The sequence below is a fragment of the Chenopodium quinoa genome, unplaced genomic scaffold (genome assembly GCF_001683475.1).
Source record: "Chenopodium quinoa cultivar QQ74 unplaced genomic scaffold, ASM168347v1, whole genome shotgun sequence".
NCBI lineage: Eukaryota > Viridiplantae > Streptophyta > Magnoliopsida > Caryophyllales > Amaranthaceae > Chenopodium > Chenopodium quinoa.
This window is the reverse complement of record NW_018742204.1, coordinates 21,679,605-21,701,154: the sequence shown is the minus strand read 5'-3', so window position 1 is coordinate 21,701,154 and position 21,550 is coordinate 21,679,605. Positions and strand designations below refer to the sequence as shown.

General features: G+C 32.2%; 3 protein-coding genes and 2 non-coding genes across 5 annotated transcripts; 4 read left to right on the top strand and 1 right to left on the bottom strand.

Moving 5' to 3' along the window:
* Positions 1–1,154: 1,154 nt before the first annotated feature.
* Positions 1,155–4,275, bottom strand: LOC110723420 (ras-related protein Rab11D). Its single transcript, XM_021902779.1, has 2 exons — positions 3,363–4,275; positions 1,155–1,879 (listed from the first exon to the last, which is right to left on the bottom strand). The coding sequence occupies exons 1-2, from the start codon at positions 3,584–3,586 to the stop codon at positions 1,435–1,437; spliced, it is 669 nt and encodes a 222-aa protein (XP_021758471.1). The 5' UTR covers positions 3,587–4,275; the 3' UTR covers positions 1,155–1,434.
* Positions 4,276–6,384: 2,109 nt separating this feature from the next.
* TRNAL-UAA lies at positions 6,385–6,467 on the top strand. Its single transcript has one exon. It is a non-coding gene; the product is annotated as a tRNA-Leu (tRNA).
* Positions 6,468–8,695: 2,228 nt separating this feature from the next.
* On the top strand, positions 8,696–9,932 carry LOC110698081 (B3 domain-containing transcription factor VRN1-like). Its single transcript, XM_021875516.1, has 3 exons — positions 8,696–9,007; positions 9,150–9,325; positions 9,421–9,932. The coding sequence occupies exons 1-3, from the start codon at positions 8,701–8,703 to the stop codon at positions 9,733–9,735; spliced, it is 798 nt and encodes a 265-aa protein (XP_021731208.1). The 5' UTR covers positions 8,696–8,700; the 3' UTR covers positions 9,736–9,932.
* Positions 9,933–12,483: 2,551 nt separating this feature from the next.
* TRNAL-UAA lies at positions 12,484–12,566 on the top strand. The gene has a single exon. It is a non-coding gene; the product is annotated as a tRNA-Leu (tRNA).
* An 810-nt stretch (positions 12,567–13,376) lies between these two features.
* On the top strand, positions 13,377–16,942 carry LOC110697995 (B3 domain-containing protein LOC_Os12g40080-like). Its single transcript, XM_021875426.1, has 6 exons — positions 13,377–13,560; positions 14,924–15,263; positions 15,369–15,532; positions 15,624–16,005; positions 16,102–16,265; positions 16,351–16,942. The coding sequence occupies exons 1-6, from the start codon at positions 13,474–13,476 to the stop codon at positions 16,639–16,641; spliced, it is 1,428 nt and encodes a 475-aa protein (XP_021731118.1). The 5' UTR covers positions 13,377–13,473; the 3' UTR covers positions 16,642–16,942.
* The last annotated feature ends 4,608 nt before the right edge of the window (positions 16,943–21,550 follow it).

Genomic DNA, 21,550 nt, shown 5'->3' with positions numbered 1-21,550 from the left:
GTCCTGTGACTAACAGTCGGTGTTCAATAATCAAGTCTGTCAATCTGAGTACTTCTTTGCTCATAATTCACTGGCTTGTTTTGCATTTTTGTGGCTAATGTATGCCTTTTGACCATTTTTGTATCTTACTCCGTATATAATGTAATGGATGAAATAATAGTGAAGTGCTGATGTCATTTTTAATCTTATATTGGATTTTTGGGTCGTCTTCAAAAAATTAATATACACCAATTGAAATTTAGTCGCATGAACTAGTTTAGGGTGTATGTAAACAATTACCACCTTGTATATACTACCTCCGTTTCTTATTATTATATGCAACAAAGGAATATTTTATATCTCATAAATAATACCCTTTTGTTGCACATAATAAAAAACGGAGGTAGTATTAATTGTATTGAAGCACTTAATAAGATACTAGCCTATACTAATTGAAGCAACATGTAATTATACTATTATGTACTCCGTATTAAGGAGTAGGATGTATTTTTTTTTCAATTTTTACAGTCAGAAGATTTGTAAAACCTATGATTATACAGCTCAGGAAATACAGCTCATTATTGTTTGATGTTTAAGCATTTACAGAATGATAATGAGTTTGCTTGTTAGAGTCACCTTTTTTCCTATTAGCACATTTTAATTTTATTAATAAAGAATTAATCTTAACCAAATACAGCATATTTTTTTCAAATTGCTATTATTACTTCTTATTGGGTGCCGGTGGGGAATGGGGATTGTCTTATGATGGAGATATCAAATGTGGAGCCATATTTCCTTCTCTTTTTTTAATGAAAATAAGACAAATAATAATTACTCATGATTCATGAACACGTATGAATCTCAAATGTAGTTATGTAGCTAACTAGCTATTATAAACAATTCTTAACCTTCAATTGTTTTTGGAGAGAAAATACTTCTATCAAGGGTCCATTAGGTATTGTTGTCTCTTTCAAATTTTGAATATCATATGCTTTAAATTGTACATAAATCAGATTTATGTACAAGTCTATGATAAATTATACTTTTATTACTCAAGTTAACTTTGTAAACTAACAATCGGAAACAAAAACCGACAACGAATGAGCCCAAAAAGAATTCATTTTGTAAAAGCTAAGGGCGGTTTTGAAAAGCCAAATTATTGTAACATGACAAACTTAACCAACCTTCAAATAATCAAATCTATTGATATAGTTAAACACAAGGATAAAAAAATGTGTAATATTTAGGGCGCCATACTATATCACGCATTTGATCAACTAGCTGTACTTCCTTCCGAACAAGCTAACCGACAGATTTTTACAAACCAAATTCAGCAACCAAAAACCCCTCCCCAATCTCATCATCTCCAATCTCTATCCTCATATACAGTACAATGTTTAAGAGAAAACCAATAATGATAGAGTGACCAACATACGACCAAAATTTCAAACGACTTCACGAACTACAGCACATTCCTTTCTTTTCAGGGATTACTTGACCAGGACCGGGAACTAAGATCGACTTCCCAGCTGCTGGTGCAGGGTTGCCGTTAGTTTGCTCATCACTGGCAGCCAATGTCTTCTTGTTTACAATGCTGAATATCTCGTTTAAGACAGTATTAAAAGCTGTTTCCACATTTGTTGATTCCAAAGCTGAGGTCTCTAGGAAGAAAAGCCCTTCTTTCTCTGCAAACTCTTTGGCATCTTCAGTTGCAACAGCACGCTGCTCCTCAAGATCGATTTTGTTTCCAACAAGCATGATGACTATGTTCTTGTCAGCATGGCCGCGAAGCTCTTCCAGCCACCTTGGTATGTGCTCAAAGGTTTGGCGCTTCGTAATATCATAAACTAATAATGCACCGACTGCTCCCCTATAATATGCACTTGTAACAGCTCTGTACCTGTAGCCATTTCAAAGTTGTGTCAGGCAGGAATTAATCAAATTATACCATATTTTAATTGCAACAAAAATACTTTCCTGGCATAAATGATAAGGAGTAAAACTCTTTTCAATAATGTGGGAAGATCTAGCTCATTCAGATAAGGTCAATCCCGTGTGGTTCTATAGCGGTCCTACTATACCTTAAAAGTTTCAGCCAAATTGTTCCCAATATTTATTAGCAAAGTGGCAAAAGAAATTGTTGTTTATGTTAGATTCCGAGTTCAAAAGGTATAGCTAATTCAGGAAAAAAAAAAATACTAGATAATGTGGACATCAAGTAGGCATTATCAGTCCTTTCTAACTTGTGGGAACAGCAGAGCAAGCAATGGAGACATTTTGGTGATTAGAAAGGAAATAACTCCACCCTACTCCAACTCCAAGAGCATCACAGATCCATACCCACTAATTAGTGAACCTTGTGTGAGGTTCCAAGAGCGTCACAGATCCAAACTTACTAAGTAATGAACATTGTGAGGTTCATGACTCGATGCATAACTACATGGTTGTAAACTCACACAAAGCAGTTTATGGATCAATGTCTAGCTAGAGGGTCACAAACTCACATGGAGTGTCCGCATTGCTAGAAGGTTGAATACAAGGTAGATTTGCTAGATTGAAGATCTAACACGAAATCCTGGTATTGTCGACATGTAAAGCTCGAAAGTCATCAAAGATCACACAAGTCATATGAAAGAAGAAGCTATACTACCCTCTACAAATGGCCACCCAGTCGATCATCTACTAGCATAACATGATCAGATAATAAAGCTAATCATGTAGGTGGATGATTTAATTGATGTCGATTGTCGAAGCAATGCCGACACACACTAATGCCCATTTTGGCCTTAAACCGATCCCAATTAATCTCTATTATATAAGCTACTCATTTGCAGTTTGTAATCCACCTATATTTCCGGAAACTTACATACACATACTCTTTTCAAATAATAGTTGTACATGATTTCTAATTTAAAACACGCATCGCGTACATTTAGATCTACTCCAAACACAGAAGTAACAGAACAACATTTAATTAGAAGTAATTTTCTAATAGACTAAAATAACACAAACTCAAAATTCAAATTTCCCAGCAATTGAACTGAAAACCATCTCAAATTCTCTCTCCTACACTTCAAAACACCAATCCAACTACTTAAAATCACTATCAATAGCATTAATCAAATTAACAAACAACAAATCACCTTACTAGCAAGCGAAAGGCCAATACCATGCCAGATCAACTAATCACATCATTAACATATTAATCAAACTCCTAAAACCTTGAACTAATTACAACACTAATATTTAAATTAACACCTACAACCTTGAACCAATCACACCACTAATTAATTAATCAAATACCCTTCAAAAACAGTAAAAAAATTAAAAATCAAATTAAAAAAAAAAATAGGAGGAGAGAGAAAAAGGAAGTAGGAAAATACCGTTCTTGGCCAGCAGTATCCCAGATCTGGGCTTTAACACTCTTATGCTGAATGACGAGGGTTCGAGTCTGAAACTCAACACCAATTGTTGCTTTTGAATCCAAGCTAAATTCATCTCTTGCAAATCTAGCCAATATCTGAGACTTACCAACTGCTGAATCACCTATTAGAACCACTTTGAACACATAGTCTACCTTCTGGCTCGCATCTCCATAACCCGCCATTGTTGCTCCTCGAAAAAGCTTGAGATTAAGCTGCTGATTCTGCAACTACTGGTTGTTGAAAACCCAGAAAAATTGAGGGTAGATCTTTGGGTAAAAGGGAGAAAATGGTTTTGAATTTTGTTTGAAAAGGGGTTTTTGAGGAAGAAAGTGTGAATTGATTTGGGGAGAATTTGGAGGGGTGTGAAAAAGGAAGAGAAGAATGAAAGTGAATGTTTTTTTTGGGATTTTATAATAACGTTTTATTTGGTGAAAAAGAATATACTGTAATTTTTTGAAAAGGGAAAAGTTAATGGGTTTTGAGTAAATTAGAGGGATAATCAATTTTCAAGTAGAATAGATAATTAATGTGGGACACAGCTTTTCATTGGTTGTATATTGATGAATTTTTATTTTGCACTATATTCTTGGGAAACACAAATTTGTATTTCAAGTTGTAAATGTACATATAATCACCCAATTTTATTTTGTTTTTTAAAAGGAAAAATGGAAACTAATAATCCCACCTTTGACAATTCTGCTCAAAACAATCCCACCTTTTCGAATTCCCAAAATAATCTCACCTTTGACCTCTATCTTCTCAAAATGAGCCTTTTAACCCACAACTTATTTAACAGGTTAACTTTTTTTTTTTTTTTAATTTTTTTTTTTTCAATCTATCATCTTCTACCTTAGCTATCCACCATTACCACCACCACCCTTGACCACCACATCACCACCTAACCCCAGCCAACCCACGGAACCCAGCCAACCCACGAAACTTAGCCAACCCACCAACCCCAGCCACCACGAAACCCACCAACCCACGAACCCCAGCCAACCCACGCAAACCCCTGTCACCAAGAACCCCAGCCAACCCACGAACCCCACCAACCCACGAACTCCAGCCAACCCACGAACTCCAGCCAACCCACGAACCCCATCCACCATGAACTCCAGCCAACCCACGAAACCCACCAACCCACAAAACCCATCACGAATAACCCCAGCCAACCCACGGAACCCACCAACCCACGGAACCCAGCCAACCCACGAAACTCACTCAACCCACGAAACTCACCCACCCCAGCCACCCCATCTGCAGCCACCCTAACCGCAGCCACCGGCCTCGAAACTACTAAACAATCGTTATTTCAATCGAAAAAAACACATCAACCAAAACCGCAACCCCAATTTCGCAATGATTTTCAAGCAATTACATTGTAGAGGGGAATTAGCGGTGATTTTTTGGGGTGGAATTGGTGGTTGCGTGAGGGTTTCGGGGAGAGGGAATGGTGGCTTAGATGGTAGCCACCGGGGCGGCGACTAGGGTGGTGGTTGCTTAGATGTTCGACGAGGCTGGTGGCGACTAGGGTGGTGGTTGCGTGGGGTCCGACGAGGCCAGGCTGGGTGGGGTTTTTTTTTTTATTGTTTTTGTTTTTTTTAATTGCAAAAATTAAAATTGTACCAATCAGAAGGTGACACGTGGCAAGTCACCTTCTAAAATAAGTTACCAATTTCACAAACCGGTGAAAGGCTCATTTTGAGAAGATGGGGGTCAAAGGTGGGATTATTTTGGAAATTCGAAAAGGTGGGATTGTTTTGAGTAGAAGTGACAAAGGTGGGATTATTAGTTTCAATTTTTCCTTTTTAAAATTGGATTGTAGGTTGAATAGTTATTGTTTATTGTAGATTTGATATTTTTTACTTTTGGGGGGTTGATTTGGGCTTGGGTTAGACTAGGCATTTTCTTTTTTCTAAAAGAAAATATATTTTTGTCCCGTTTTAATTTTCATTTCTTCAAAACGTGTCTTATATAATATACGAAGTATATAACTTCATCTTCATCCATATAAAAAGTTTAAAAACTTAATATTAATAAAAATACAATGAAACGAATCTAACAAAACCCCATATGATTATAATATAATCTCTTATTGTATTGATTAATGAGAATTTATAGTCAATTTTTTTTAAAATTTGACCTATTTAATAGGGCAAAAATAGAACATAGGGAGTATAAATTAAGCTCCGCCAAAGTAATATGGAGTATCAGTCCAAAGCTCCAAAGTCCAAACTATTCATGTGTAAAAATCTCTTTCTCTTGTCATCTCTCATTTGAATCTGAGAATACTAGGGATATATGTATCATTTACCCATATTAATCATATAATTGCTTATACTTCATTAGCCCTTTAAGGCTATATAAATCATCAATAACTTAATACTAAAAGCGAAACCAGTGATGACACATGTCATTCACTGGTTAAAAATTTTCCCTCCACTTTTATCTTTCCTTTTTTCATGAAAAATATTTATAGCTTATAATATTTACTTTCCATTTTGCTGATAATATTATTCCATAAGCACTCAAACGAAATATTTTTATATGTATATATTTTACAGTAATTATTTTTCTATTATTTTAGTATATAATTGTTATATTAATGTTGTAATTCACTATGTAATTTATTAAAATCTGTGCATTGCACGGGATTTTAACTAGTTTACCTATATTTTAGAAAGTGTATTATTTGCTTATATATAATCTTAATATATACGGTATCTAACCCATATTAATCATCAATGTTATATGCTATGGAGTGACGAACAAGAGAACTATAATAATGGAGAAAGTATTTCCAAGATCACAAAACCAGAGAATATAGAATGATGATAGGACCTGGTCATTAGTTGTAAAATGGAATAAACACCTAGAGAAGCGTTAACCACCAACTATTTATTAATTATTTTTATTTAATTATTACTCCTCTTAATCAAATTTTGTATAATATAAAATTACATAGCAAACTTAACAATCAGCTGGTTTGCCCCAGTGGTTAAGGGGGCAGACTTAAGATCTGCTGCACATAAGTGCGCGTGGGTTCGAACCCCACAGCCAGCAATTATTTTGATAAAAATCTTCCCATTTTATTTTATTTTTTTTTTATTTTATTTTATTTTTTTTTTTTTTTTTGACTTTGCTGGCATAATCCATTGTGCCCGTTCATTTTTAAACCATTAAATTTATATTTTTTTTAATAAAAATACTTGAATACAAAATTTTTTACAACAATATTACAATATTTTCATGATAACATTCGTAATTAAAAAAAAAAAGTCAAAGAATACAATTAATTTGTACATACAAAAAATTAATATAGAGTACAAGTTATGGGAATATATGATAGGGAAATATTTTGAACTTGTAATTATTTTATTCGCTCTGTACCTTTTTTATAGTCTCTTATGAGCATTTTTTATGGGAATTAATAAACACAAATAAGAATAGTAAAAGTACATTGAAAAATTAAATTAACATTGGGTATACAAAAAAGTATAGAATGACGATAATAAAAATACATGGAAAAACAGAATTTACATGATAAATTTAAATTTGCACAAGTATTATTGCAAATTGGTTATTGCAAATTGGAGGGAATTTTGATAAAAATTAAGATTAATGGTTGTTGGAAAAAGCTAATGGGTGAACATTTTGGGACTAAAATTAGTCCATAAGAGATTATCAAAAGGGGACGAGGGGAGTATAACATACGAGTAGTAATAATTTTGAACGTGTTTGTATTGGCTTATTTCTGCAAAAATTAACTAGTCTTGCAAGGATTGATTTATTATGAGCCCGCTCTATCAACCCCTCAAGGTAGGCTTCAAGGTATAGACAAATTAACAATATATCACATGAATATATTTTCTCTTTCACGTATACTTCCTCCGTTATGTTAATATTGCAATAAGGAGGAAATTACGCATCCCAAAACACATTTTATATACTAAATATTTATAATTGTTTAAGAGTAAAAATTATAAAAAGTTGATATTGTGAAAATATTTTATGAGACAAATCCAACAAGGTCTCAATTGACTATATTTTGCTTAACGTATAAGTCATATTATATGGTCAACACAAGAGTGATGAATAGTGTAAAAACTCCATTGTTGCAATATTAATAGAATTGAGAAAGTATTAGTGAGATTGTTTTGTTTACGTCTTAAAAGTTTGACCATAAATAAGTGCACAGATACTCCTACAGGGCTACAGGCACTAGTCTATACTAAAGTGAACATACATGGATAATTACTGCTCTTATATTACTGTGAGAAGTGGTAGTTAGGTTGTAGTTGTACATATCTTAAATAAGCTTCATTTATGTCTTAGTCTTACTACCTCTACTACACTTTTAGGGAGTGGTAGATTATTATTTATGGTGAGATTTTCTGATTTCAGAAATTTCAATTTCACCTGTTTTTGGCAAGAATTGTCAAATCCTGAACCTTCATCAATCATAATGGCAGGTGATGAGAATTCTGAGTGTAATGTTGCTTGTTTCTTCAAGTTCATACTTGAACTTCGACATGATCTCCATAAACTGGTATATTTTTTTGTTTCTTCTGTACATTTGATCTAGTGCAACTTTTTGCTTGTTTTGATTTTGTAGTCTATTTGTACATATTTCGTGCTTTAATTTGTTGTTCTGTCAAATACAAACCGAGTATATATTCGTAATTTCTTTGTCTAGTTTGGATTGTCATATTTGTACATATTTCGTGCTTGAATTTTTGAGTATTATTTTGAATTATACTATCAATGTGACTATTAAATTAAATTTAAAGTTGTTAGGTTTGGTTTGAACTTTAAAGCATATTTTACTAGTCAAAGTATAAAGATTGGAAAATGTTAAATGTACCCTTTAGTCCTATACAATAAAAGTGTAATTTGTACTACCTAAATTATTTGATCATTTAGTAAAGTTCTATTTAAAGAAAAAATGATGATATAATGATAATAAATCAACTTGTTGACTAATGATCAAGCTGAGTAGCTCTCTTATAGTCTTAATCTGTTAAGAAGACATGCAAACAGGTTGAACTGTAAGAAATCATATATGAAAAGACTACGTTTTGTAGCTCTAATTAAATGTAGATGTCGTATAACTTATTATTGATTATTGATGAAATTACTTGTATTATTATTCTTTCCTGTCAGACGAAAAAAGAGACTATATATGAAAAATGTGGTAGCCTAGCCTGGCTGTTCAATGAAAAGAAACAAATCAGTTCATTCATAAATCATAATATCATCTAATGATTTTTTTTCTTAGGAAATTCCAAGAAAATTCATGAATAAACATGGAAAAGATCTCTCAAATGTCATATACTTAAACATTCCAACTGGTAAAGTATGGGAATTTAACTTGGTCAGAGAAAATGACAAGGCTTTCTTGCAAAAGGGTTGGCCAAAATTTGTCCAGTTCTACTCATTGAATGATAAACATTGCTTGATGTTCAAATACAAAGGGAATTCTCAGTTCGATGTCATTGTTTTCGACACGAGTGCTTCTGAGATCGAGTATCCGTTTGATCCTGAACCATGTAGGGAAAACAACCCTTTACAAAACAGGAAAACTAATAATTCTTCAGAGACAGGTACTTTCAACTTCTAAAGTCATTAACATAAAAAAAAAAAAAAAAAAAAAAAAAAAAAAAAAAAAGTACTAAGTAGGTGTTAAAACACAAATTACTTGCAAACTTGCTATAATTTTTTAATGTACTTTCTAAACTTTTTCAGCTCAAAGTATGCAAAGTGTTACATTTGATAAGCTCATAATATCCTACAACAGAAGCTATAGTGCTTTCGGCCCTGAGGAAAAGAAGAGAGTTCGCGATTATTATTCTGATCACTGTAAGCATCCCTCATTTGCTACGAATATGTATCCATCCTTTGTAGGTTCCAAGTTTGCTATGGTAAGTAACAAGTTTGAAAATTCTCTGTTACACATCTGATCATAGTTGCTCTTAAATCGTGTAATTAGTGAAGTTTATTATGATGAATTAAGCAGGGTATACCAAAAACATTTGCACACAAATTCTTGCACAATGAGCCTTGCCCTGGCACATTCAACCTCCAAACAGATACCGGGAAAGCTTGGCCGGTGAGAAGTTGTGCCTCAGTTGGTAACTATGGTAAGACTACTATGAAGTTGCAGGGTGCAGGATGGAGAAAATTTGTATTAGGTAACAACTTGAAAGTTGGCGATATTTGCATCTTTGAGTTGATCAAGAAACAAGAGTTCAAAATTCACATAATTCGTGCTCCTTATGCTAAAGAAAAACTCGAAAACATACCAGCAATAATCGAAGTTGAATCAGACTAGAAGAATGTAGGAATGTAGGTGCGTGAGCTAACTGCTAAGATATTTTGTTCATTATATTGCTTTTGGTTATTGGGAAGTTTAGTCAAAATACTTTGTTTTAATAGTTTTGCAAATGGCTGCTGTTTATATGATCTTATGTCCGGAATTTATAATCATGTTGATAATGTAATTTGAACTAGTAATGTGACAACTACATTGAAGCGGAAAAATATATATAAATATTTTTTGAAAATATTCTTTTTGAATGAACAAGCATGTACATACAAAGTACGGAGTAGTAGTAAAATAAAAAAGTTACGAAGTATTTGGATTTATCAAAGGAACTGGCGTAGGCCAATACTGGAGCTCAAGCCTACTAGAGCAATAGAACTGTTGATGATGTCCTTGAACTCCTGGAAGAATTTCACCCAATTTTTCCAAACAAGCTGACCCTCCTATATTACATAAATACACCTTATTGTCATTAGTTAAGACATATATCATCTGACCATTAGTCGGGTGAATATAAATAACACGTGCTTCACTTTGACGAGTTGAAGGTGATTTGACCTGGTTAAAGCTCACTTTTTTGTACGTCTTCCAACGTACCTCGTTATTACTATTATTCCCGATGAATCCATTGAGATCGAGTACACTATACTGCATTATAATACAATCTCCCTTTACATCTACATAAGAGCCCTTATGATAAACACGGGTATGACGCTTGACAAATCTAACAAGATAGATTGAAATCAATTTCCCCCCACATTCTAAGAGGTTTCCTCTAGGATAAAGAAGCATTGGTAGAGTCTCGGCCTCAATAACTCGGCTTGAATTAGGAGTTACATCGAATGGATCAAACATTCCGAAAGAATCCCAATAACGAACACAAACCATTCCCTTACAAACCACACCCATTAAAGGTTTAGCAGGGTGTAACATGTTAGGGGTTCGCCTAACCCTAAGAACAATATCTTTCCAGTTACAATCCTCCGAACAAAAAACAATCAGATTCAAACTCATGTAATAAGGATCAAATTCCAAATTCAAGCGCATAATTACAATAACTCTGAACTTATAATCTATTCGTCTTTCAATGTCATTGTAATAAGGTTCCTCACACACTAAACCAACCCATGATGTTGACGACCCCCGAGTTGGAATCAAAGGAAGAGCAACCCATTGCTTTGTTACTGGATTACAAATGTAGTACTGTCGATAATCATCACTACTCGAATCAGTGCATAAGATTAAGTCCTTAAACGTCGCAACAAGTTTTACTTGAAAAGGAAGAAAAATAAGGGAGAATTTCGGAGAGTTGAATACCTTGTGAAACGGGGAATTTGTCCGAATCATTCCTTCAATGTTTTTGGTGAGTTGCGTTGACAAAAACGTCCATGGAAGTTTCTTCGACGGAAAAGGGAGATTTTTCTTGTGATTATAGAACTCTATTGCAAATTTAGGGTTCGATAGTAAAGATAACCAACGTTTCGATACAACTTTTGATGTGATTACAGTTTCACAACATCGAATAAATATTTCGATCAATAACTCATCAACAAGATCTTCAATGTTTGTGGCCGATGATAGGTTTTCCATGTTTCTAAGATTTGTGATTTTTTTTTAGGGTGGAAAACCTTAGATATTTATACTGTTTATTACTCGTACTTTTTTTTTCCTAAAAACTATCCAATTCTTTATGGTAGAAAATAAAAAACCCTTGATTTTCTTGGGGAAATTCTTTGTTTCTCTTGATTAGAAACGAAATTTGTTTTTCATGGGAGTATTTTCGTAAATAAATTAACAACTTTTTCATTATTGTGGGCTCCACAATTGAATAAAGTTGTTGATTTATTTACGAAAATGTCATGTGAGAAACAAAATTTGTTTTTTTTACCATGAGAAATCGAGGCATCCTCAATTTTCTGCAACCTACTACACATAAATACATAATATCAAATTTGATTTTAATTCTTAAAGCAATTAAATAAATTATTATTGTAGAAAGGTAAAAATTAACATATAAACAGAGTTTGATTTTTATTAAAGGGATTCTATAAATTTGCCAAAAACTGACATGTTCATAGACATGTCACGAAAATAAAATGGTTAATTAGTGTTTAGTGTCAAGTGTCAAGCTAGGTTTACCATCTTTTTACTAAACGGGTCATTATGACATAACAAGGCTAATTAAACCACCCGGATTAGTGTTGAAAATTCCAACATAAAACTAACACGACTCAACTTCACCCATAATTAATGTATAACCAATTATTTATGGAATTGATTATAAATCTTTTCTAGGCTAACAAATATTTTATTATAGCTCGACAAGTCAACAATATGCTATGAATCAAACATGTATGTAAAAAGTGCTAATGTCAAGGACTTTCATCACCACATTTAATTAACAAGTCAACATAACACCACACGTGTAATCAAATAGTAGTATGTAGTAATGTCAAACCTTGTGATGATTTCTATAGTTTACATTGTTAAACCACTCTCTAGAAGTCTAGATCATACAATTTCATAAAGTTGATTACATATTACGTTAGATTTAGTGTAAGTTATCTTTTAACAATTTGATTATGATAATCTTCTTATGATCAATTATTTTTAAATACTGGAGAATTAAATATGAGGATTGAGGAAAGAACTAGAGAGCAAAACAGTATAATAAAAACGGCTAAGTACTTCGTATTAATTTGTGTCAGATTTTTAAAGTAGAATAATTAGAAACTGCAGGCAAATTGTTTCATCCGAGCTGGTTTGCCCGAGTGGTTAAGGGGGCAGACTTAAGATCTGCTGCACATAAGTGCGCGTGGGTTCGAACCCCACAGCCAGCATTTTTATTTACCAAAAACATTTTTATTTTTTTCCTTTAAAGTAATAAAATTACAACACAAGATTGTAGAGGCTCAAAAATAGACTCAACCTAACCTGCAAAAATCAAAACATTAATGAATTGAAATTATGTCCTTTTTGACGATTTTTGTCCATCGAAAATTTCCTACTGCTTTTAAAACAATTGGAAATTTCCTACGACTTTTATACTTTAATTCATCGAAAATTAAGTATTTTCCAACCGTCTTTAGAACCATCATATTTCCGACAGCATTAAAAAGTATTAGAGACGACTTTTCCGATGACTTAAGCCATTGAAATTGTGTAAAACCATTGAAAGGTGGCCGTCCAAAGCAATCCATAGGAATCGCGTGATTTCTTGTAGTGAACTTGTGTATAAACACAAAATGATTTAATTTAATATGAATCAAATTTAAAATAGACTCGACTCAATCTTATCAAAGCCTACTCACACACTTAAATTGACACCTCTATAAAATTGTACGCCTCATTCATTTTACGGTTTTACCCTTTCCACAAAAATAAACTATTGTGCTTCAGTAAAATACTTTTATTTAATTTTTTAATAATCCGTATTATATGTTGTTAAATTTATTTTAATCACGGAGTAAAACAAATGTGATCAAAATAAAAATTATTTTTTTTGTGATTTTTATTAATGCATCGTAATTGGAGACTGTACGGATATCAAGTAGGTAAAACAGTAAGAAACGAAGTGATATCTTCATATTAGGAGTATTTATAGTCCATTTATTAAGCAGTACTCCACTCTAAGGAGAAATTTAAGAGCTTATAAGAAAGTGGGTAGTTGGTTAATTAATACGGAGTAATTGTCATTTGGCAAGATTATTTTCTGATTTAGCAATTTCAATTCTTGAGTTCGTCAACATGGAAGAAGGTGATGGGGTTAGTGAGTGGCCTAAAGCTTGCTTTTACAAGATAATACTTGAGCCTCGATTTGATCTACAAACTTTGGTAAAACTCTAATTTAATTAATCCCTTTAATTTGTTTGTTGATTGTCTTTCATTTCTTCTTGTTTTCTATCAACATCTTTTGGTAACATGGTTAAGGTTACGTTTAGACATTTACAAATATATAATACATCCGTTAATTATTATGTGTAACAAAGGAATATTTTATGTCTTACAAATAATACCCCTTTGTTACATATAACAATTAACGGAGGTAGTACATGCAATAGCACTTTTCCACATTTTAAGTTGCACCGTCTAACATTTGATATTTGAAGATAATTGTTATATTAGAGAAAGTTCTTGATAGTGGAATAGGTAGAAAGTCTAGCTAGTACATGGTGTTTGTCGTTTATGTAAAAATGGTTTGCTGTTCTTTTTATTGAAATGATGAATTGTGGGTTTGCTAGAATGGGCTCAAGAAACCAAAAGTCTCTCAGTTTATTTAATGTTCATTATGGTGTGGATTGATGCTACATTTTTTTTTTGGGGTATCAATGAGCTATAAAGCTAAGTGATGTAGGAAAGAAGATTTGATAATTTTTTGGTATGAATGAGCTATATATAAAGCTAAGTGATGTAGGTTAGATTTGATAATTTTTTTTGGTATGAATAATGAGCTATAAAGCTAAGTGATGTGCATAAGATTTGATAATTTTGATCATACCTTGAACATCACCCTATAAAATTTAAACTAATTCAACTATTTATCTAAGCTCGTTAACATTCACGAGTGACATAACCACATATAAGCTCATTTGTGGGCGTGGAGTGTTGGTAATAAATCGCTAAAAAAAATTGTGACTTAGGCCATATTCACTTCAACTTAATTTCAGTTCAGTTCAGCTCCTAATTTCCTTCCAATTCAGTTCCGTTTATTTTACTTAAGTTTTATATACCAACTTATTGATATCTTTTGTAAAAAAGAAAATACTCCCTCTCTCCTAAAAAAACTCCATCAAGGGTTTGTTCAGATACACTGAGTTGAGCTAACTAAACTGATTGGAGCTGAATTGAACTGAATAGAGCTGAAATGAATTGTTTATGAAAGAAGGAAATTAGAAATTGAACTGATTGGAGTTGAATTGAACTGAACTAAACTAAACTAAACTGAAATTAAGCTGAAGAGAATTGACCCCAAATCTCATTATTGGAGATAGTCTTAGATTGAACTTTAGGATTTGGGAATCAACCTGTTGGCCGACAGTCCGGCATAGTAGGCTAGTAGCTAATCATCTATTACACCTTATATTAATACTTCAAAGTACAATTTTCTTGTGGAAATAAACTATTAGATGTAAATTGGCTTCAAATTATTTACAATGCAACATTGTTAATTATTTCTAATTTTACTACTATTTCTCAGGAAATTCCCAAGGAATTTATGAAAACTCATGGAAAAGATCTCTCTAATTTCATATACCTAAAAATTCCATGTGGTAAAGTATGGAAGTTCAACTTGGTAAGAGAAAATGGCAAGACTTTCTTGCAAAATGGTTGGCAAGAATTTGTACAATTCTATTCATTGTCCCATGGTCATTTCTTAATGTTCAAATATAAAGGCAATTCTCGTTTCGATGTAATCATTTTCGACATGAGCGCTTGTGAGATCGAGTACCCGATCCATTCTGAAGCATGTAGAGAAATCCCACCAATGATGAAGAAAATTATTGATATCACTAATAAATCTAGTTCATTAGAGAAAGGTACATTACTATTATTTACATGCAATGTCTAGCTCTTTTAATTGTTATTTCCTTTGAACATATTAAATTTGATTTTTTTTTGGGTGTGTACATTATACATGTTAGTCAAAGCAATGAGAACAAATGTGGATGCTAAGCTCATAATAGCTAGAGATACTAGTCTCACTTCTAAGGAAGATAAGAAAGTTCGCGCTTATGCTCAGCAACGTAAGCAACCCTTGTTCGTAATCAGGATACAACCATCCTTTGTTGTGAAGAACTTTAGTATGGTGAGTGAACTATTATTTGGTTTTCCAATACTATGATAATTTGATGAATGTATGGTTATATTGAGGTTATTTTGGTGAATTGATTAATTAGGGTATACCGAAAGAGTTTGCAAAGAGATACTTGGACAAGAAACGGCCTTTTAATCTCACATTCAACCTCCAAATTGATGCTAGCAAAACTTGGCCAGTGTTGGTTGATGGTGATTATACACATGTAAAGTTCAGAAAAGGATGGAAAGACATTGCATTAGAAAACAAGTTAAAAGTGGGTGATATATGTATCTTTGAGTTGATCAAAAAACACTTGTTCCAAGTTCATATAATTCGTGTTTTTTATGAGAAAATTGCTGAAAATCTAGTGTTCAAAACTGAGGAGGAGAGCAATTATCCGCTTACAACAAAAGCATGTAGGGAAAGCCCTCCTAAGAAGAGGAAAACTAATGAAAACACTAAACCTTGCTCTTCAGTGAAAGGTACTAATAGCTAGAGTTTATTTTTTTGAAATGTGATTAGTTGTATGAGTTTATAAGATAAAGTTGATGTAATTTGTTTATGTACATTTTCCTAAGGTATGCAAACAAGTATGGATGACAAGCTTACAATAGCTAACAAAAGAAATTGTAAGCTCACTCCCGAGGAATACAAGAGAATTCGCGCCTATGCTCATCAATGTAAGCATCCTGTATTTGTGACAAAGATGCAACCGTCCTTTATTGGGTACAACTATTGTGTGGTGAGTTTACTTTAGCTTTAAAGTCTCCATTTTTACATGTAACATGTTAAATTGTGAAATTAGTTGCCATTGAATTTAACTGCAGGGTGTACCGAAAACATTTAGGATGAGATACTTGGACAAGAAAGAACGTTTCAGTCACAGGTTTAATCTTCGAACTAATAGTGGGAAAACTTGGCCGGTTACAATTGTTGCTAGCAATACACATGCTAGGTTGAAAACGGGATGGAAAACTTTTGCGTTAGATAACAAGTTGAATGTTGATGATACTTGTATCTTTGAGTTGATCAACCAACAAGAATTTAAGGTTAGCATATTACGAGTCGCTAATGCTAAGGGAAATCGCGAAAATCCAGCAGTCAAATGTGAAGTTTGAGCACAGACGGTTAAGCATATGCTTAGTTTGGTTCCAAGTTTGCTCTCTATTTTGGGAATTTCATTTTCATCTATTTTGATTTTGAACTAGCACAAACATAAATACGAATTACTATGTATATATGACATTATGACAATGTGTTAGTTAGCATCTTTTTGAAGTTAGGTGATTGCCTAATTGTGAACTCAGCATCCTAAGGTTAATATTCTATTTTGGCCGAGTGGTTAAGGGTAGGGCTGTACAGAGTGCGGTTTAAACCGCACCAAACCGCAATTTTGTGGTTTGGTGCGGTTTGCGGTTTGAAATTTGTGGTGCGGTTTTAAAAATGACCAAATCGCGGTTTGCGGTTTGGTGCGGTTTCAAAAAATATTGAGACCAAACCGCACTTTAATGTGGTTTACAATTTTTATACTATATTTTCATTAAAATTATATAAAAGAACTAAATTATATGAGCTAATCTTTAAGTTAATTGAAGATTAATTAAAAGAGTTTAATATTTGAATTATAAACTATAATTATAAAATAAAATAAAATTTTTGTTTTTAAAAGAATAATTACAATTTTAATAAAATACGGTCAAACCGCAAACCGCACCGCACCAAACCACATTTTGCGGTGCGGTTTTTTTAAAAGTGCGGTTTGAAAAAATTACAAACCGCACTTTTGCGATTTGGTGCGGTTTATGATCCAAACTGCACCGCGAACACCTTTAGTTAAGGGGGCAGACTTAAGATTTGCTGCACATAAGTGCGCGTGGGTTCGAACCCCACAGCCAGCATTTTTATTTACCAAAACTTTATTATTTTTCTCCTTAAACATTAATAAAATTACAACAAAAGATTCTAACTTCTAAGGCTTAAAAATAGAGCCGTCGGAAATTATGTTAAACCATCGGAAATTTTGGATAGAAATATTGTGATTTCTTATAATTGACTTATATAGACATAATAATTTATTATGAATTATATTTGAAATAGACTTCAGTTAACCTCACTGAAATCTACATGCACACTCAAATTGACACTTTGCACCAAAAAACAAAAATACTCAAATTGACACTTTGCACCAAAAAAAAAAACTCAAATTTAGGGCTGGCAATCCCTGACTCGACCCGATAACCCGACCAAAGTTACTGAGGGAAACCCGAACCCAACCAGACCCGACTCGAACCCAAACAACCCGAATTGAACAAAATTATATATTTCGTAAAAATATTAAGTTTTACACTATTTTTTTTATTGTTTCTAAGCATAACTCGAAATCGACCCGAAATGTGCCTGAACTCGACCTGCTGACCCGAATTGTCACCCCTATTGAAATTGACACCTCTATTAAATTGTACGACTCCTTCATTTTATCGTTTCCACAAAAATAATTAAAAATATAAATGAAACTATTGTGCAGTTATTTAGGTGCTACTTGGTGATCAAGGGTTGCTTGCCCAGGGGTACTCAGATCGGTTGGTAAGGGGTTACTCGGATAGTCAGGGGTTATTCGGTTGGTAAGGGATTACTCGATCGGTTAAAGGTTATATTGAATAAGTAACTCCGACCACACGTTGTGGCTAGTCACATGTGAAAATTTATATTATTTAAAATACTTTTATTTATAATACTCCCTCTGTCCCCTTTTGATAGTCACTTATGCCATTTTTAGCGATCCATCCAAAATGTTAGGGCATGTTCTCTTACGTTGAAATTCAATTCAGCTCAGTTCAGTTTAGTTCAGTTCAGCTCAGTTCAGGTTCAATTCAGCTCAGCTCAGTTCAGTTCAGCTCCTAATTTTCTTCTCTTATAAGATATTCAGTTCAGTTCAGTTCCTGAGTTCAGTCAATGAGAACATGCCCTTAGTCACATTTGCTTTTTTCAAGTACCATTAATATTATTATTTTTTTACCAAAATTCTTTCCCCTTTGCAAAAATATTTGTGCAAATTAAACTTTCACATGTACTTTAATTATTTTAACTCCCTTTTCCTCAAAAAAAAAAAAAAAATTAACTTTCTACTTTTTTGCATACCCAATGTAATTTTTTTTTTTTTGAAACCTATAATAAATTTGTTTAAGTTACGGAGTTTAACAAATTTGATCAAATTAAAAAGGAATTAAAAATTATTTTTCGAGATTTAATTAATAATACTCCCTCCGTTTCATAATGTTATTCCCATATGGAATCAATCACATAAAATAAGAAAACAAATATATTTGGAATCTAACATTAAAGTACAACAAATTTCATAATTAGCTTACCTTATTGAACTTTTTTTATTTTTCATTAGGAAAGCACAAGTCATAATTGCATAATTTAAGGTAAAATTTTCCTTATTTAGAGTCATGTCATCAATACACAATCAATTAATTCAAAAAAAAATCAAGTTATAAATGAAATATATTCAATATGGGTACATCTTTTTGAAACGCCCAAAATAATATATGAGACTAACATTATGAAATGGAGGGAGTAATAATAATTATTATTATTATTATTTTGAAAAAGATTTAATTAGTTATTAATGCATCGCAATTGGAGATTCTACGGATATCAATTCAAGTAGGTAAAACAGCAAGAAAACGAAGAGACATCTTTAAAATTAGGAGTATTTATAGTCCATTTATTATGTAGTACTCCACTTAAAAAGGAGAAGTTTAAGAGCTTATTAGACAGTGGATACGTCATAGGAATAATTGTGTATTTGGCGAGATTATTTTCTGATTTAGCAATTTTAACTCTTGAGTTCTTCAACATGGAAGAAGGTGATGTGGTTAGTGAGTGGCCTAAAGCTTGCTTTTACAAGATAATACTTGAGCCTCGATTTGATCTCCAAACTTTGGTAAACTCTAATTAATTAATCCCTTTAATTTGTTGCACCGTCTAACTTTTGTTAAATATTCTTATTTATATGATTTTTATTTCTATATTTTTTAATTTGGTGGAATTATTAATTATTATGTTGATATTTAATATCGTTTTGTATGTTGATAAATGTTACTCTAAATTTATTAGAGAAAGTTTTTTGATAGGGGAACAGCCGAATAGGTAGAAGGTCTAGTTGATGGTGTTTGTCGTTTATGTAAAAATGGTTTGCTGTATTTCTATTTTTTTTTTTTTTGGAATAATTTGTAGAATTGCTAGAATGAGTTCAAGAGAAAAAAAAAAAAAAAAAAAGTCTCTCAGACTATTTAATGTTCATTATGGTGTGGAATTGTGGATTGATGTCTACAGTGTTTTTTATTTTTTTAATATGAGTACTAGTATTTCTTTCTTTCATTTTTTAGTATTATTATTATTATTATATATTATTTATAATTTTTTTTTTGTATGAATGAGCTATGATGGCAAGATTTGATTATTTTAATCCTATCTCAGATATTACCCTTCAAAACTTTAACCAATTCAACTATTTAACTAAGCTCGTTTACGTTCACACCACGTAAGCTCAACTGTGGGTGTGGGTGTGGGGGTGTGGGTAATTAATCGCTAACATTGATAAGAGTAGTAGGCTAGTAGCTAAAAGCAATTAGCTACTTATTTATTTATATTGAGTAATTAAACAAATAAAAATTAGCAAATTAGTTGTTGCCCTTGTTGGTCTGTATATTTGTTAAGCTATTCGTCTATGGTTAATTGCAAAAAAACTTTATTTATTTTCATTTTGGAATAACCTATATATAGTTGAGATTTCTGAAACATATTAGAGTGAATTTTAGTATTTGGGAATCAATTTGTTGGCCGGCATAGTAGCTAATTAGCTACTTCGTATTAAATTACACCTTAAATGCATACTTTTTTTTTTTTTTTTTTTTTTGAATAGCACCTTAAATTAATACTTCAAAGTACAATTTTCTTGTAGAAAAAACTATTAGATGTTAATTGGCTCTAAATTACTTATAATGTACCCATGCCAAGACTTTGCAAGGCCAATGAAAATTAGTCACCTCACCAACCAAAAGTTTACAATAATTTTTTAAAAAATAAAAAAAGATATTTTACAAAATAATAAAAATATTTTGAAAAGGATTAAATGAGTTTGAAGTGAGTCTTGGGATAATGTGTAAATTTGGAGAAAGTCTTGTATGAAAAAGATTTTAAAGTTAGTGGAAAGCTGATGTGGCAGAATCTGAAGTATGGGTCCGGGTCTGGGGATAAACTCACCCTAAGTCTAGCTAGAGAGCCTAGGGTCTAATAAGTACAAATTCTGTCCAAACTGACCAAGTATTTATGCCACTTAATAGAACTATCTACTTATACGAAGCATAAATAAAAGATGAGAAAAGCTTCTGTAATCGATTCTTGAAAAGAAAGGCTTTTTGGCACTTAACCAAAACAATCAATTTTACAACTAACATGAAATAAAAATTAGCTAAACTATATGTGACATCATATACAGTGCTCAGCACGAAATAATTAATTCCTAGCATGCTTACCTATCTACTACGAGTACGTACTTGAATGATTTATATTAGTCCACATTCAGTTCAAAATTTATCAGATTTGTTAATTTTCATTCTCTTATAAGGAGTATAATCTAATGTTCTATGTTACTTGGACTCGGATGAAGTGTCAAATTAGACATGGGTATCCAAGCATCGGGATCGCCCATTTTCTTGAAAAAAATTGTGTTTTTAGTTAAAAATGAAGTGTCCAAGGGTCTGTTCCGATTGACTGAACTCAGCTGAACTGAACTTATTAATTAGTGATTTTTAACTACGGATTAGTGATCTTTGATTATTTATTGATTATTTATTACTATACATATGTGTATATACAAATGTACATATTATTATTATTAATATAATTATTAATATTATTATTATTAATTATTGATTATTATTATTAATATTATTTATTGATTATTATTATTATTATTATTATTGTTATTATTATTATTATTATTATTATTATTTATTG